The following is an 18,035-nucleotide window of genomic DNA, read 5'->3' as shown; positions in this document are numbered from 1 at the left end:
GCAGGTCTCCCTCACTGCATCCTCCCCAAACATCCATTTCTGCCTACCAATGCAATGGTGGCACAAGGGAGAGCATTAGCAAATCTATTATTCTGTGTTACATGATTTTAATTACCTGTGTATCTTGCGTGCCAGACTCTTAGCCCTCAATCGCTGGGATTAGGTCTTTTCATCTTTACTCCCCAAATCTAGCTTGGGCTAATACTCATATGTCAAAAATTGTTCCAGAAATTTTGTCATTAGTTTATCCTATCACTTCAGAAGGACTTGGAGGCTAATAGGGCATGAAATGAACAAAAGTAAACTATTTTGAAATCATTTCTTTAATACTCAGTTACAGAGATATTATGACATTTAATTATGTATTTGCTTTATTTTAACATGGCTGTAAATCATAATCATGAATGTTCAAAAGAAAGTGTGCTTAGCTGGAACAAACAGTATACAAAAATGGATACACAAATATAGCTAGTCGTATATAATACAGACCATCTTATAAAAAATGTGTTTATGTGTACACACATGGAAATGGGCTAAATTTGACAATAGGGTAAAATTTGGTTCCTCTGTGGTCATCAACCTAGAAGATTTAACTGATTTGAGCTGTGGCATGGTTATTCATATATCTACATCCTCTCCCACACACATATACCTAAGTAGGAGAATTTTCCATTAAGTAAATTTGGTAAAATTTAACATTTTCTGGTTCAGAACTTTTAAAAACCATCTCAAATAAGCTTCATCAAAATGTCTAATGTTGGCCTCACTGACAAGCACTCAGTGAGAAGTGTTCAAATGAAAATACAGTAAAGAAGATTATCTTATTTATTGGGTACTTTCTGTCTACTTCTCCCACTTAATTAACCACTATAATTCCAACGTCCTCAAAAGTGCCTAGCAATATATGCATACACAAACAAGTGCTCATAGCAAGATACTATTAAAGATGAGGAAGATATAAATTGATCCATAATGATAGTTATTTAGCCAACAAGAAATGTCTTGAACGTAATAGATGCTATAATCGGATGAAGCTAAGATTTCACTACTCTCTGGCAGCTAGGAGTCAAGTGATACTTCTTCATTGAAAATGAAATACTAGTTGAGAGATTAGAACCCTTTGGAATTTGGGCAAGCCAAACCCAAATCATTGAACTTTTTCAGTTATAAAAAAGCAGCTAGACACTGAATAGAATTGTGTCTGAAGGCATTGGTCCAGCTATGGCTGTGTCACCTTAAGATACAGGCCAAGGAGGCACAGTGTCTTCAATTATACAGTGGATTCAGAATACTTGGCCTGCCTTCTCTTCAGAACTGTTGTGAGAATCAAGAACAATTAAAATTTGTGTATCCTTATTCTTCAGTAGTCTATGTATAAGCAATATGTCCATATTATAGTCAACACTGAAAACCAGAGTCACTGTGGCAGGGATGGTGGTGGGTCACTTAGTTCTCCCTTGAGAGAACTTGCTAATCAGTGAGTTATTTGACAGCCTGCTGCTGTAGAATCTTCTGGATCTCCCATAGCATCTGAAGCTTGTGTTTATCCAAGGCATCCTCTGGCAATGATTTACATGCTGTTGTAAGACCTAGCCATTTCTGTTTCACATTAGACTCTCTCTCATCTATGAGCAATCTTTGGTCTGGATCATATCAATGGGCTGGCCAGGATGCTCCCAGAGCTGCATCTCTGCTGGATGGCTTTCCTACTCATGTCTCTATCCTTCTTGCTCTCACAGGGTCCAGATCATATCCCAGCCTGAAGTCTCTCCCTACCTAGTCCTACTCTTTCCTCCCGTCCTATCTTTCTCTGGCATTACCTCTAACAAATGTTGACATTTCTAATTCCTGTTTTGGCACCTGAGTTCCAGAAGACCCAACTAACATGGTCCCTCCAACACAAATCATCTACATAGCAACCCCATCAATATTTTGAATGTTATCTTTCCTTCCAGAGATTTTAATTATGTATAAGTATGGTGGGCTTTTAATTTCAAGATGGTTGACTTCTACCTCTTTTCCTCTTCCCGTCATATCAGGCATTTATGAACAAAGCATTTTGAAAAGCATAAGCCTCATAAAATGTTAGACACCAGCTGATGCTCACCTGTTTTAACAACAACAGTGTTTGAGGAGACTCAGATGACTCGAGCACACAGTGTTGAATGGCTCAAACAAGCCAATCAGAGTTCTCAGGCATCTCCCAATAGCTTTGTAGAGGGAGGGTGAGGGTCAGATTCTTTCTGCACGTAAGCAGTGGCCTCTGCTGTCTCTTTCCATGCCAGCCTAAGTTTGCCAAAGTCCAGCTGAGAGTGATCAGCAACCATAAAGCCTTCAGCTCTGAACAGTGTGCTCTGTAGTAGCCAAGCCTCAGTTTAGACACACTCACCTCTTAGTTCATATGTTATCCTGGGCAGGTGCGCTTGAAGGGAGGCTCAGTGGGGGATCAGGAGTGCTAACCGACAAAGAGCTTTTCATCAGGTGCTCCTGATCTGCCTTAGAGGTATAACTTTCCACCGACCTTGTGAAAGCAGAATCTGTACAACTGTCTAGTTGATAGGTAGGTGCTCAGAGCTCCTCTCAGACCACTTCTTGGCTGCCATTTTAGATGAGATAAGCCTAAGTATTGTTTCCATTCTCTTTCTTTCTGATTCTATTTTGATTTTATTTCCACCTTAAAGCTACCATTGTATAAATATTCCATAAATTTCATGTGTAAGCTTTGGTAACATTTGAAGTCATTATGTAGATTGACTTCAACCAGGAACCCTGCCCCCCTTTTTTAAAAACGTACTCCACTAAAGAGTTTATTTATTTTTATATTTTAACACAGGCAAATCTGTATTTCAAACCAGTCATGGTTTCAAATGGTTTCTCTGTCTTCAATTTAGCTTTTGAACTTGATTGTAAAATTCTGCAGGAATATACCTGGGAAAGTGTGCTTGGTTGGGCCAGGCAAAATAGATAAAGATGTGGACTCTTACACAGAGCGAGATCAGTATCTTTGAGCCTCTTAGTCCTCATTTGTATTGTAAAATAGAGTAAGATTCTCTTAGCTTTAGGAAGTGACAGCACCAGGAGGCATGCAGTATTCTTCAAAGTAGCACTAATCTGAGGACCGTCCTCTTCCTTTGAAGGGAGGTCCACAATTGGAATTAAAAAAAAAAAAATTCACTCAGATTTAGGCTTACTCCCTTACTATATATCTAGTAATTCCATTTGTCTTAAAGCCACCAGAAAAAGAGTCCTGGAGACTGGGCCTGTGGCCCTTTTACACTAGTGCAAAAGCATTTCTGTGTTATAGGTAATATTTGTGAATACTCTTATTTTCTGCTACATTCCTTCCCTACAATTGCGTTTCCAGGATTACACATAAAATAAAGCTTATATTCAGCAACATCTTTAGCATAAGGAATCTCAAAAAACATACCTTCACAGGTCCTACCACTTCTGAAAAAAAGGCAGGACCAGGTTTTATAAAGAGCATAGATTCAGAAGTCTCACATAGATTTGTCCCGTGCTAGCTGCAAACATTTAAGCAAAGCTTCTTGTCACCTTTCTTTCTCATCTGGAATATAAGTATGATGACCATGTTTATAGTTTTCTCTTTATAAGATATTTTTTAAGAGCCAGCTTTTATTTTTGCTTCTTATCAATATTTTTTCTGTAGTTTGAGCTTTCAAAACAGAGATTGATTTTCCAATTTCCATCATAGAATGTTTTTCTTTTCTCCAATGTCAAAGAAGTGATCCCTTGAAGCCAAAGAAAATCATCTTTTGAAATAAATGAACAGTGGGTAGAGGTATCGGATCCATTGAACTGAAAACAATACCCAGGCTACCAAGGTGAGAAGCACCTGCTGAGGGGGAGGGGCTGAGTCAGGTAGCATTGCTCCTTGTGGATTCCAGTTTTGTCTTTCCCATCAATTAGTATGATGGGAAAATACTTGTAGTGTTCGATGATGTCTTCTACTGAATTAAACTTCTGAAACACAGAAAAGAAAGTTAATGAAAATTTAAATATCTTTTGTGTCTGTGGGTTAAAGCACAGAATAAGATGCTTCGTTTCCTTAGGGAAGAAATTCACTCATTTAACTTTTTTTGTGTGTGTGAAGGTATGTCAGAAAGCGATTAAAAAAAAAAGAATGTGGAAAACCAGCTCTCGAAGGATGTGTGATAAAGAAGTTAGCAAGGAAGAGTAAGGTGCTTGGGGAGACCACTCAATCTTCACCTAGTAAACTGGTGGGAAGACCTGCAGAGAGCCCCCCTCCTGGAAACCCCTGTGTTCCAGTGAATCCTGGGGGTAATCAGAAGGAGCAGAGCCAGCCACAGTGCCAATGTCGCTTCCTTGCCTGGGTTTCTTGTGAGATAATTAGGTGACAGCAGATCTTTACTCTTTTTGTGTTTCTGGAGATATGCAGATGAAGGGCTGTGGCAAACTGAATAGACAGATTATTTCAAGTTTGGGGAATCAGGATGTGCTTTGCTGAAGATGCAGACTTGAAATGGGCTATACCTTCTGGGTGATTCTGGATAAAGGGACAAGAGGGTTTAAGGATTCTAAAAGCAGAGGAAGAAGCATGAACAAAGGCAGGTGTTGAAGACGAGGACACAGATGGTGGTGATTCTGATGAGCTGAGTTTGGGTGTATCCTCAAAGGAAGAGGATGACTATAAGTAGGAAGAGCTTGATCCTCCTTGGCCGCAACCCCGTGAGGTGAGCAGGGCACGTGGAATGGCCTCATGGAAGAGCTAAGGAAACTAACTGCAGCTCAGAAACGTGGCCTGATCTGCTTGGGTCACACAGCCAGTGGTCCAGGATCAGGAATGGAACCTAGTTCTTTTGGATATGAGTCGTCTGCCCTTTCTCTCATACAACTTGGCCTATGGCTTGTGACCCTGGATTCCAACAGACCAGGACAGAGACAACACAGCCTGAAGGGAGGGACTTCGGTGGGATGACTCTGATGCTGCCAGCACATGTTTGCAGGCCTTCGGGGTATCCGGCAGGGAGTGGGATTGTCACGGTGCCTGTCTTTGTGGAGACTGCATTCTGGAGGGAGCAGACAGAAGATAACTCCTTGTACAAGGAGGTCATTTCATTTAGGTATAACATGCTCTGTAAAGAATGTACTTGGGACTCAGGAGCATCACCAGGCCTCCAGGAGAGCTTCCCTCGGGGGCTGCATGCAGCCACTGGGAGGGAACTCCTTTTCCTCAGGGGCACACAGTGCTAGTGACCTGTAACCGCCATGGCTGTCCCCTCCTTCCCACCACCTGTGGAGGGTATGAAGCATAATGAAGTATCACAATGGAGGAAAGACTGGGATATAGTCCACAAGCTTCTCAACTATTCCCACCCAAGCTCATCTGACTTGGCTTCTGGCTTTCCTTTTTTTCTTTTCTTTCCTTTTCTTTTCTTTCTTACTTTTGTTTAAAGATTTTATTTATTCATGAGAGACACAGAGAGGGAGGCAGAGACATAGGCAGAGGGAGAAATAGGCTAGGGAGCTTCCCTACAGGGAGCCCGAAGTGGGACTTGATCCCAGGACCTGGGATCACGACCTGAGCCAAAGGCAGATGCTCAACCACTGAGCCACCCAGGTGCCCCAGCTTCTGTCTTTTCACACTAAAAGAGTCCTGATTAAATCTGTGGCTTGCCCATCTGCACCTGCTACTGGATCTGATTTCAGTGAGATAACCTATCTGTCCACTCCTCGCAGGTATACAATAAACACTAGGTCTGACCTGATGCTAAGTAAGGTAAGGTGGTTTCCTGGTTGTGCCATGGGGAATACAAGGGTTACACATCAAGAAGTCTGATGTGAAGGGGCTATGGGGACCATGTGCCTGAGTTCCAAACTCAGTACTCCCACTCAAGAGCTGTGTGACCTTGGTTAGTTTCTCTTACTCCCTGTTTCAGTTTCTCTGTCTATGAACAGTAATGGTAAGTCATATCAGGACCTACCTCTGACAGCCATTGTGAGGATTAATTGAACTAACACATATTCACCATTTAGAAGAGAGCTTGGTATACAGTGAGTGCTCAATAAATGTTGTCATGACTATGACTTCATCCCTTGTGGGTTTGCCAAGAACGTGAACAAAGAACAATGAGATCACTGGAGAAGTTTATAGACTAATATTGTCCACCTTCAGGAAGGCCCCCCCCCCTTTTTTGGTATTTTCATCTTCAGTCATAAACGGAGTTTTCTTCCTTTTTTCATATTCAACAAAACTAAAAGTAAGTGATGAAAAGAAACTTCTCATGTGGAACTCTTTTCCAAAAGTGGTTAACCCATGTGGCACAAAGGAAAGCCTCTTCCTTGATACTAATCTTCAGAGGAAAAATGCCTGCTTTTTGTTCTCATTCCTGTTATCGTTAGGATGGTCTTGAAATAATGATTTCAATATTAATTGTTTTAATAACCGACTACATGGATGCCATTTTACACAATATTGTAATTTTAGTAAGTGGTAGGAAGCAAGCAAAGCAGGAGCAATAAATCAGGCTGTCATTTCTTATTATTTCCTTCTAGTGATAGGCCCATAACTAATATATTCCCGTAAAGAAACTTTTAAAAAATATTATAATTAAGCTCTTATTTTTATGTTAAATGATTTTTCCAGGAGGGCAGCAAATGTCATCCTGTTGTTCGATCTTAAAATTTCTTTAAACCTTTTGTGTTTGTTTGCCTTATGTACCAACTATAGGCAATGATTCACGGACAGAAGGGTAAAGAAATCTGTTTGGGACTGCCCAGAGTAGTGAAAGAAGAAAAGAGAGAAGCTGATGGAAGAAATGAAAAGCTATAAGCTCATGGATTCATTGTTTATCTCCGCCTACTAGTCTTTAAAGTTTGATTTATCCAGTAAACATCTATCATAATTTTCAGTCATTTATCATAACCATTTGCAAGACAAGGGCAGGTCTGATGATTGAAACTGCTCTTTTCTATGAGCTTTCACAGAAACATTAACAGATGTGATATCTGAACTCAGATGCAGGTTAATGTCTGGCAGCCAGTGAAGCTCTGAGGGTTACTAATGGCAGGTGCTTCTCTCTCTCTCTCATTTTTTAAAAAAGATTTTATCTATTTATTCATGGAAGACACACACAGAGAGAGGCAGAGACACAGGCAGAGGGAGAAGCAGACTCCATGCAGGGAGCCTGACGTGGTACTCGATCCTGGGTTTCCAGGATCATGCCCCAGGCCAAAGGCGGCGCTAAACTGCTGAGCCACCCGGGCCTCGGCAGGTGCTTCTCTTGCCAGGCCTGGTGTTCTAGCAGTTGCTAAATATTTCCAGTCTGACCTCTGCTTAGGTGCATGCATAGATAGGTGCAGATGGAGCAGGATTGCCCCTAGATGGCAGGGATTCTGTGTCCTCAGAATGGAGCATTAAGTCTAGCATAGTGTAAGCATAAAATTAATGCTTGGAAAATAACTAAGCAGATGGATAGAGTGGGCTGAAAGGTGGTCCCTGAGAGATAGGTCATGTCCTAATCCCAGGAATCTGTGTTACCTTATATATCAAAAGACTGTATATTACTTCACATGACAGAAGATGGGATAAATCGAGGGTCATTGTAGGAGGAGCGAATCCTGGGTTATCCCTAAAAGCCATCATGTGTTGCCTTACTAGATAGAAGCACAGGGTGACTCATTCAGAGAAGAGGGAGATTTTAGTGCAGAGGTAGAGATGAGGATGATGTGACCCACAAGCCAGAGAGCCACCAGAAGCTGAAAGGGACAAGGAAAGATCCTCCCTTGGTGTCTAGAAGCCTTGCTGATACTTTAACTTCAGATGTCTGGCTGCCAGCACCACAAGAGAAGGCATTTCTGATGAAGCCACCACGTTTGTGGTGCTTTGTTATGGGCCCCAGGGAATAAAGACACCGGTCTTTCCTAAATCTGAATTCAGACATGAGTTTCTAGCCATGTGGCTAACAGGATGACCCAAATACCTAAATATGCGGCAAAATGGACCTTCCCAGGCTTATTCTTGGCAGATGTGTGTGGGTTTGCTTGCCTTCTGTGCTTGGGGAGGTGTGCTGGCATGCTTGCCTTCCAAGGCGCTTGCAACCCCTATGTCCCGGGGAGAGCTGCGCCTCACTTGGGCCTGGGTAACAAACCTGATGCACAGGCTCTCAGGAATCACTTACAGTGGAAACCCATACTCACTGTGCACCTGCCTCTATGTGTCTGAACCTCTACGTGGCTGTGTTGACATCCCCTCATCTGACACGTAATGGCTCCCTTGTGATGGGTGTCGCTGCGTTGGATGTGTGGTTAAATTCTGAAGTTTGTGAGGCAGCCAAAAAAGCCACACAAAACCAAAATTATCCTTGACAACCCTGTATCTCATTACCTTTCTCTGCAGAGTCAAACTAAGACGCTATTTCTTTATTCAAGCCCCAGATAAAGTAGCTAGTGCTGGCTTGCTCTCAACAGAGCTGTACTGTATCAAATTCTTTCTCCCTTTTGTAAAGCTGGGAACGTCTCCCCCAGCAAGGCAGGGGCTCCCCTGCATGGTGAGGGGCAGGAACAAGCTGAGAACAAGCTAGACCATCCCAGCCTTGCACCAGCAGCCGGCTCCTTGGGTGGACAGGCAGGAAAGTGTACAGCTCTAAAGTATAAAGTGTAAGTTCTCATGCAGTGCCTGGTGCACTTCACTTAAGTGTTAACACTCCTTCATCCCACGTTCTGGCCTGTTTTCAAGCAGGCTGGGGATTGTTTGCATTTGGTCATGATGTTATCTGAGACCATACGAGTATTTTTGCAGAGTGAAAAATGAAGCCCAGCCTTGCCGTGTACCTGCTGTGACTGGGGGGCCCATTACTTAGCATTTGTGTCTCAGTGTCACTATATATTAAATGGAAATATTGGTGGCACCGATGTCACTGGGTTGTTAGGAGGGTGAAATCGATCAAGTTAATTTAGTAATTGTTAACTGCACAGGACAGGTCCCATGCACAGCAAACATGCAAGTGTTAAATAGCAGGAAAAAGGAGACTTGCTTGGGGGAATAATGCTTGGGAGGAGAACATTCTGGAATAACCCAAAAAGGGTTTTCTTAAAATAGGCGTTTGAATCCTTAAGGGATCCTTGGTGGTAATAATTAGAGCAGCTCACCTGGAAGCTGATGGTCTAATCTTGGCTGTCACAGATGGCAAATGCCTCCCTGCTGAGGCAGGGAACTGGCTGACAATCTGATTAAATGCTGTTCAGATGGCATCCCAGAGTAAGAGTCGCTGTTTCCTCTTTTGTAGGCAGACCAAAGTGTGGCATGCTAAGGGAAAAGCTGTGACCCCTTTAGGTCTGTAGGAATTGGTAAAAGGGCTTCCCAGAGGTTTTTGAGGTCCAGGAGAGAGAGCAAATGATACAGCAGCTGGCAGAGGTCATGCATGTCAGGGCACATGGTTTCCACTTGTGTGTGTCCCGAGCATTTAAAAATCATATACGGGGGCACCTGGGTGGCTCAGTGGTTGAGCATCTCCCTTTGGCTCAGATTGTGATCCCAAGGTCCTGGGATCCAGTCCCGCATCAGGCTCTCCGCAGGGAGCCTGCTTCTCCCTCTGCCTATGTCTCTGCCTCTCTGCCTCTCTCTCTCTCTCTCTCTCTCTCTCTCTGTGTCTCTCATGAAAAACTAAATAAAATCTTTTTTAAAAAAAGTCATGCAGTTTTTTTTCTTTAAGAACGTGGGAAATTCTATGAGCTGGAAGAAGCTAGAGCAGGATAGAGGGGCACAGAGCTTCCATCCACTAACCACAGGCATCTAGTGCAGGGGAACTATACCCCAGTTATTGCAACGACTCGAGTAAGAATGAAAAGATAATAACTCACATTTTCTGTGGCCTGGCTAAGTCCCCGGCCGGCTCAGTGTTTTACATTCTGCGAAGTCGCTAATCCTCAACACAAAAGGGAAAATTGGCTCTTTCTCTCTAGCCTCGCTGTAATACTCCCTTATTGTGGCTCTATTTAGCCGATTTCTGTATTAATCTATCCATCCTCACATGCTCTCATGGATGCCCAAACTTTCCCAGGCTCTGGCAAAGGCTGGTGAGGAGCGCACGTCTCCAGTCACGTGTGATTCTTAGAAGGGGCTCCAGGTCCAACACTGGTTTTCAGCCGGAGTCCTCACACACCTGCTGATGGGATGCTCATGTGGGCGCCCACCCGAGGTGCTTTGGCAGCCCTGGCCATGATCTTCATCTTGATCTCTACTTAAGGACAGTAGGTAGTTGTGTGAAGGTTCTGGTTTCACACAGTATTTGTTTTCTCAGACCTCGTAACAAAGTACCACAGTGGGGCGAAGTGAGGGCGCCTAGACAGACCGTGGTCCTGGAGCCTGGAAGTCTAGGATCAAGGTGTCAGCACACTTGGTTCCTTCGGAGGCCTCCCTTCTGGTATGTAGATGGCTGTGCTGTTCACTTTACATCTGTGTGTATCTGTGTCCTAATCTCCTCTTCTTACAGAAACACCAGACACAGTGGGTCCGGGCCCCCATGCCTGTGACCTCATTTTACCTTAATCCCTTCTATAAAGGCCCTTGCTCCATATACAGTCTTATCCAGAGGTACTAGGTGTTAGGGCTTCACCATATGAATTTGGGAGAGGGGGGGACACTGTTCAGCCCATAATGTAGACCATTGGATAAAACTGAGGTCTGGAGGGATGCCTGCGTGTCTCAGTGGTTGAGCATCTACCTTTGGCTCAGGTCGTGATTCCAGGGTCCTGGGATCAAGTCCTGCATTGGGCTCATCACAGGGAGCTACTTCTCCCTCTGCCTATGTCTCTGCCTCTCTTTCTGTGTCCCTCATGAGTGAATAAATAAAATCTTTAAAAAAAACTGAGGTCTGGAGATGCTAAATGAGAATTACTAAATTAAAGAAATCTAGACAAGAAAAGAACATTACATTTGAAGAAACTAAAGCCCAGAGAAGCAGTGGGCCTGAGCTCACTGCTTAGACTTAGTAAATGTGATGCAGAACTTGAACCCTGTGCTTCCCTTCCACTCCTCTCCCTACCTTCCTTCTGAGAAGTTGAAAGAGTAGCTTGTCCTCACCCTCTCATGACTTGTGTGTCTCTAGTTCATTGACATATTTTTCTGAGCCTCGGTTTCCCTACATCTGAGGTTGGAGCAATTGTTATGTCAAGGAGCTGTTGAGGGTTAGCGTGAGGTGGTGCAGACAGACCGGGCCTACTGTAAGCACATTCAGTGGAAATCAGCCTCCTTCCTCCTTTGTCTTCAGTTATTCACAAATGCCTTGATTGATTGATTCTCTGACCTAGCCGCCTCTCAGTGGATCTGTACTGAGGGGGGGCACGCTCAGCATGGCACTGAATGCTGTGGTTAAGCTCACATTCAATTTAGAGACACAAACCTAAGGGTTCCTAGCGCCAGCAGGTGTTGGGAGGAATGCCTGCCGTGGGAGTTTGGCGTGGGGGTCGGGCAGGAAAGCAGGGCTTCGGGGGCGGCCTCCAGGGAGGCAGAACTGGCCTGTGTCCTGTAGAATGACTGTCCTGTAACAGCAGAGCAGTGTGGAGGGTACAGGGGATGCTGAGGATGGGCTGGGGCCCTGTGGGCTGAAGCGTAATAAGGTGCGGGTGGGGGTAGAGAATGCTTGTAGAAGGGGCTGGGAGGGATTTAGTCTCTGCCGCAGGGGTGGCCTCTTTTGTCCTACCCCAGCAGTCAAGGGGAGATGCCTGATGCCTTGACCAGCATCCCCCAGCTTATCCCCTTGTTGTCTTTGGTCTGGAGAAGGGAAGCTGTTGGGCTGTACCCACCTCATCTCCCCTCAGTCCTGTCCCCAGGGCAAACTGCTGATTCTTCTCCAGGAAACGGATTTTCACATTGTAGACTTTGTTCCCGTAAAACACCACCAACACGTAGGGTTCCGCCCTGGATTTCGTGGAACAGTCCCGGACCAAGAAAGTGCCGTCCTGCAGCAGAAGGAAGAATGGTGTGTGGCATGCCAGCATCCCACCCTGGACAACGCTGGCAATAGTGACACTTGCATGTACCAGGTTCCCACATGGCTTTCTTTTTGGCAAACCAATTTTGTACAACTTAATTTAGTGAGTGTCAGTGTGTGTAAGGGTTCTTGCTACTTTCTGGAAAGTATACATGACACCATTACATGTCCCTTCTTCTGAATTTTCCACAAACCCCACTGTCCTCAGTGTCATGCCTACAGCCTTAGCATCATGTTCGTGGATAAATGCTCCAGCCTGTCTTGTGGTTTTGTTTCCCCGCATCCTGGCTCCAGCCAAGCCACTGTTTCCCAAAGGCACCATCTTGCTTTTGGACTCTCAGCTTTCACATGAAACTGGCCACCTCATCTGCAGGGTGTAGTCCTCCATCTCCCCTGCTGGGGGTGCCTCCTGCACCTGTCCATCCTGTTCTGTCTGATGCTCAGGTGTTATTCTAGAGACCATGCGAGCCACTGCAGGCTTTCGCAGGAGAGGCTTTTAGCGTGATACCTAGGGCGTCTGAGAGGGATGTTAATATAGGGCTAGGGTCCCCCAAAAGACCTGGGGCTTCAGTCATTGGTAGCAGCACGAGCAGACATGGGAGTGAGGGGATAACATAGCCTCAGGTGAGCAGAAGGAAGGTGTAGGGGAAGAAAGAGGAGACAGCAAAAGGATTAAGCAGGAAACACAGAAGCTTCAGTGTGATGGGAGCCAAGGGAGAAGATGGAGGGTCTCTAAGAGAAGGCCAACAGTGTGAGATGGCAAGACCGTGCGGTCCAGCCCACCCCAGTGGAATAGCTCAGGCTGGATGTCTGCTCATAAACAGCTAGGAAATTAAGTGATTCTCCTGAATAGAAGCACACCTGCAAAGCTGGTTTTGTGGCTACATTGTGCCTTTTATATGATGAAAAAATGCCGAAAAATCTGTAACTGTAGTTGCATAGATTCTTGTGTAGATGGTTATAAATGCCCTATTAGAATAGATCTAATTAGATGTGTGCAGGACTTACTATATTTTGTAGATAGGTATTATATATAATTTATAATTGTTACATATAATTGTCTCCATATAGACTATATTTTATATCTATATATCACTATATAACTATTATGTATAACTAATATGTATAGTTATAGGTACAGATAATGGTTTTAATACTGTATAATAATATTATAAGTTTATAAATAATACTAAGAAACTGTAATGAAGTGATAATTCTGGTAACTAAGGTTTATTGAGACTTGCTCTCCACATGCTAAGCATTTTAGGGGTGCCTGGTTGGCTCAGCCAGTTAAGCATCTGCCTTCAGCTCAGCTCATGATATCAGGGCCTTGGATGGAGCCCTGCATCAGGCTCCCTGCTGAACGAGGAGTCTGCTTCTCCCTCTGCCTGTCCTTCCTGCCTTTGTGCTTGCTTTCTCTCTCAAATAAATAAAATATTAAAAAAAATGATGCTAAGCATTTTACATACATTACTTCATGTGATATTTACAAAAAAATTGAGAAGTTATTTTATCCTCATTTTACAGGTAAGGGTCAAATTGCTTAAATGAATCCACTAACACATCATGGCTAACTAGTAGATTACCTAAAAGTCAAGCCCAAGTACTTACCTTTTAAATGTATCAGCCTCTAAGTACATAAAGCAGGATTGAGGAATTTTCTGGAATGTGTTCTACTTAAAACATTCAGCCGTAATTGAAGTCTTAAGATTCAAGCACAGAACATTGCCTGAGATTTGAAAGGGAGAGGACGCCAAGACACGGAACCAATTTTTGGTTTTATCATCTTAACCTCTGCAATGAGTTTGTCACCACGAATCTGGGCAATCCTACTATTTAAATTATCTCTCATTAATTGGAAACATGTTTTGACAAAATGGAGACAAACAGAATAGGAAAATATGAAGTCATGCAACTGAGATGCTGTTTTCTTAGTGCTTTTGTGGGAGGTAGAGAAACAGGCACACAGAAGGGGGGCGAAATGAGCCTTGATCGGGTGCCCAAATGTTGTTGGAAGGACGTTATGTGATGTATACATTGCTCTTCTAGCACCACCGACACAGCAGTTCCTGGAAGCAGGTCTTCTATGACTAATTTTTCTGTTGGAAAACAGGCTCAGAGAGTGCGGTGGTTCATTGGGTACTGATTAGCCAGGAGCAGGAGGTAGGGTTGGCGATGGCACCCTGCTCTCCCATTTACCCTGCAGAGGTCAGCAAAGGTGGGATTCCCTGGGGAGGGGAAAGGGAGGGTCCTGTAGGCAAGGCATCACCTAGCCACTTAGGACTCCCCACTGGAATGCAGAGAACGCTAATGGCTACTGGAGGCAGTTGTGGTTTTGTGACAAGAACACTGATCTCGAATAACGACCGGTCCTGCCACTTTTTCCACTTTATGACCGAGACCTCGATTGAGCCTCAGATTCCTCATCTAGAAAATGAGATCATTCCATTGATGCCTAATATGTTCAAGATGCTCTGTTAACTCTATTAATTTTCTATTGCTAGAAGAAACTACCATGAACTTTGTGGACTAAAATACAAATGTATTCAATAGTTCTGGAGGTTGAATTCTGATATGGGTTTGACCCAGCTAAAGTCGAGGGGTCACAGGGCTGGGTTCCTTCTGGAGGCTCTCGGGAAGAATGCATTTCCTTGCCTTCTTTGGCTTCCAGAGGCTGTCAGCGGTCTTTGACTTAGAGCCCCCATGTCCAACTGACATTTCTGCCTTGCTCTTATAAGGATTCTTGTGATTGCACTGAATTCACTTAGATATTATAATACTGTCCCAATCTCAAGATTCTTTTTTTTTTTTTTTTTTAAGAATTTTTTTATTTGAGAGACAGAGAGAACCAGTGGGGGGCGCAGAAGGAGAGGACACTGTGGCATCTCAAGATTCTTAATCTAATCACGTCTGCAAAGTCCTTTTTCTAAGTAAGATGGTGTATTCACAGGTTCTAGTGATTAGAATGTGAGGCTTCTTGTTAGGGGGCATTATTCTATTTACCCTACCATTATTCTATTGATTAAATTTCATAATAACAATTCTGACAGCTACATTTTATTAAAATTTATTGGAGACCTATCATTTATTCACTCATTTACTAATTAACTAACTCATCCATTTTTGTATTTCCTCATTCAACAATAAACATTGCCCTGGTTAGTTGAGAGGCTTTGATGCTCAACTGTCTTGAGAACCTTTCTATCACTTCTGAGATATTTCTCACAACCTAGTAGAGCTTCCTGCCCACAGTAGAATAGTTACTTAATAACTTTGCTATTTGTGATAATGGTTCTAGTAATCATTTGCTCTGATCACAAGTGTTTCAGTTCTTTTCTCCTTTTGGTCAAATGGTAGGTTTGTCCTTCCCCATCGCCTTGGAGATGAGGCCTGGCCGTGTAAATTGCTTTGGCCAATGAAATGTTAGCACAGATGAGTGTTACTTTTGAGGGGATGTGCTAAGAGCTGGCGTGTGATTTGCGTGAGCACGTGTGGAGACACAGCCCTCACCAGCCTAGGTCTATGCTCCCAAACCTTTCTAGCACATGGAGCATAAGCAAGAAAGTTTTGCTATGCTAAGCAACTGAGATCTTGGGTAGTTACTGGGATAACCTATCATTTCCTGACTGTGAGCGCATTCATGATCCCTGCACCTTTCCTGAAGACAGGAGACATAAAGATGCCCCTGTACTTTGGGCAGGCCTTGAGTAATGAGATGTACTTGGGAGCAAGCAGAAGGTCATTGTGACCTCCATTCATACCGTAGCTTCCACATCTGATCTCCAAAATAGTTCCTTAGGGTTGATTTTACTGTTTTCATTTATCAAAGAAACCTAAGCTTAAAGATATTTTGGAATAAGAACACATGACTAATAATAAGTTCTCAGCCAAGTGCCCCTTTTAATGACAACCCCCCCCCCACCCAGCACTGAGAGATATAGGCTGGTGCATAAAAGCACACTGCTCAAGATGCTCTGGGACCTATGGCAGAAAACCTGAAGATGGCTGCAGGCACGGTGAGATGGGCCCTCTAGAAGGCATTACCTTGTTCTCCTTCCTTAATGCCTCTTCTACTGCCTGGCGACTGTGTTCTCCAATGTACCAGTCGTTGTTCTGGACATCCTGCAGTGCGGGTCAATGATGAATATTTTAGGGTCAAAAAGAAGTACTAACGTTCATTACTTAACAAAAGTATACTTTTGTCCCACTAGGGTCAAACCACAGTTTGATTTATAGTAAACATGGAGTACAGACGTCCCATTCCTGGGCCTGGGAATGGACACAGAAAAAGTAATTGCAGCTAAGGAACTATGAAACTGGCAGGACAGAGTCCATCTGTCATTGAAAGAAACCAGACATTTCACTCCCCGTCTATTGAGAAAGGTCCTTTGGCTCCACACTCAAAATGGGTAATAAACTCTCTACTGTCCATGCTTTCTGAATCTGCACCTGCTGAAGCTAAGGAGGGATGCATATCGTTTGTGAAGCCAGTGAGGCCTGAGTCCTTGTAAAACCAGCAGGGGAGGGAAAGGTGCAGATCGAGAGCATCTTTATAGCACATCTGTGACACCACATGCCGTGGAACTGGGATTCGAACCCTGGTCTGTCTGGCTTCCTCCCTGTACCATGATCCCTTATTATACCAATTGATTTATTTTTATTATAAAATCCATTATAACAAGGGTGCCTGGGTGGCTCAGTCGGTTAGGCATCTGCCTTGGGCTCAGGTCATGATCCCAGGGTTGTGGGATTGAATCCCACACCAGGCTCCCTACTCAGCAGGGAATCTGCTTCTCCCCCTTCCCCATCTCCCTCCTCCCCTTAACTTGTGTGCTCTCTCTCTCTCTCAAATAAATAAAATCTTAAAAAATAATCGACCACAACAGAAGAAAGAGCCATCAGGGAGATGTACCATGGATTTGCAATTCCTTTACTGGATCCTAAGGATGATAACATTAAACTATGCCCTGTCTAAGTCCAACATCTTCAAGGCCATTCTTCATTCATTATCCCAGACCATCCCTGCAATAGTCCTGTGAGGTAGGCATGTCAGGACAGTGCAGGGACTCAGCATCTGTCACATGGTTGGCAAGAGAGCAGTTTTTTGTTCTCCATCCTCCCAGCACATACCTGATCCTTCTGTACAATGGGTACACTAGCTCCAGCCTAACTGCAAACTCACTGGCTGCCACCCTTTGGTGGTCAAAGGACATGGGTCTGGCCAGCCAGATGGGCTTGCTGTTCTCTGGACATGCATAGCTTCGGGGCTTGGCATGAGCCAGCCCTGTTGTCCGGACACCCTCCCGTGCCTCATCCTTTCCTCCTGCCTGGCTCTGCCATTCTCTTCCATCGAGTGGGGGGTCAGAGTCATCTCTTATTTAACACCCCCTTTGGAATACATACCTAGTCCTTACCCCCTGAGAAGGTCCAAGGGCAGGACTAGCCCTGCTCACTCCTGCAGAGCCTTGGAACAGGCTCCAGAAACAAAGGAGCCTCAGAGCCCCATCTCCTTCTGAAGTGGGAGCTCTTGGAGCTCAGAGTGGTCTGCTGCTTCTGGAGGGTCTCAGATAGTCCAGGGGCTTGGCAGGGCTTAGTTGTGGTGCCTCTCATCTCTTCTAACTTTATTTACTTCTTCAAACTAGAACACACTTAAGAGATTTTATAGTCTTGGGTTTTTCCAGGTGTGGTTATGAGTGCCAGCAGGTGAGTTTAGGTGGTACTCAGACACAGCATTAAATAACTCCGCATTAGCTGGGGGAGAAGTAGCCCCCTTTCAGTTCTCTGTCTAGCCCTTAGAATAATTCAAGAGGAAGGTTTCCTTTTTGTTCTAGTATGTCCTTAATATCTCTCCGGCATTTCTAATCTCTCCTGCAACAGAACAATCCTTGTGCTGAGAACCATTAGTGACTGGTGGGATCTTGCTGCAATTTAATGGCCTTGTTTTGTTGGACCTAAAATGACTTAAAAATGTGGTAAAATGTCACAGTATAAGATTTACCATTTAAGCCACTTTTAAGTGTATATTCCACTGATATTGAGTATATTCTAAATGGTTGCTTT

The 18,035-nt window shown here is 44.0% G+C and overlaps 1 protein-coding gene across 4 annotated transcripts in view; it reads right to left on the bottom strand.

Annotated features, from left to right (window-relative positions):
- Positions 1-304: 304 nt before the first annotated feature.
- CLNK (cytokine dependent hematopoietic cell linker) overlaps positions 305-18,035 on the bottom strand; it is a 201,857-nt gene continuing 184,126 nt past the window's right edge. For all 4 annotated transcript variants that reach the window (XM_038533378.1, XM_038533381.1, XM_038533380.1 and 1 more), the window contains 3 exons: positions 16,020-16,097; positions 11,788-11,943; positions 305-3,984 (listed from right to left, as the gene is read on the bottom strand). In XM_038533378.1, the coding sequence (XP_038389306.1) occupies positions 3,838-3,984; positions 11,788-11,943; positions 16,020-16,097 (381 nt within the window). In that variant the 3' untranslated portion in view covers positions 305-3,837. The remainder of the gene's footprint in view (positions 3,985-11,787; positions 11,944-16,019; positions 16,098-18,035) is intronic.

The sequence above is a fragment of the Canis lupus genome, chromosome 3, assembly GCF_011100685.1.
Source record: "Canis lupus familiaris isolate Mischka breed German Shepherd chromosome 3, alternate assembly UU_Cfam_GSD_1.0, whole genome shotgun sequence".
Classification (NCBI taxonomy): domain Eukaryota; kingdom Metazoa; phylum Chordata; class Mammalia; order Carnivora; family Canidae; genus Canis; species Canis lupus.
This window is presented reverse-complemented; position numbering and strand designations above follow the sequence as displayed.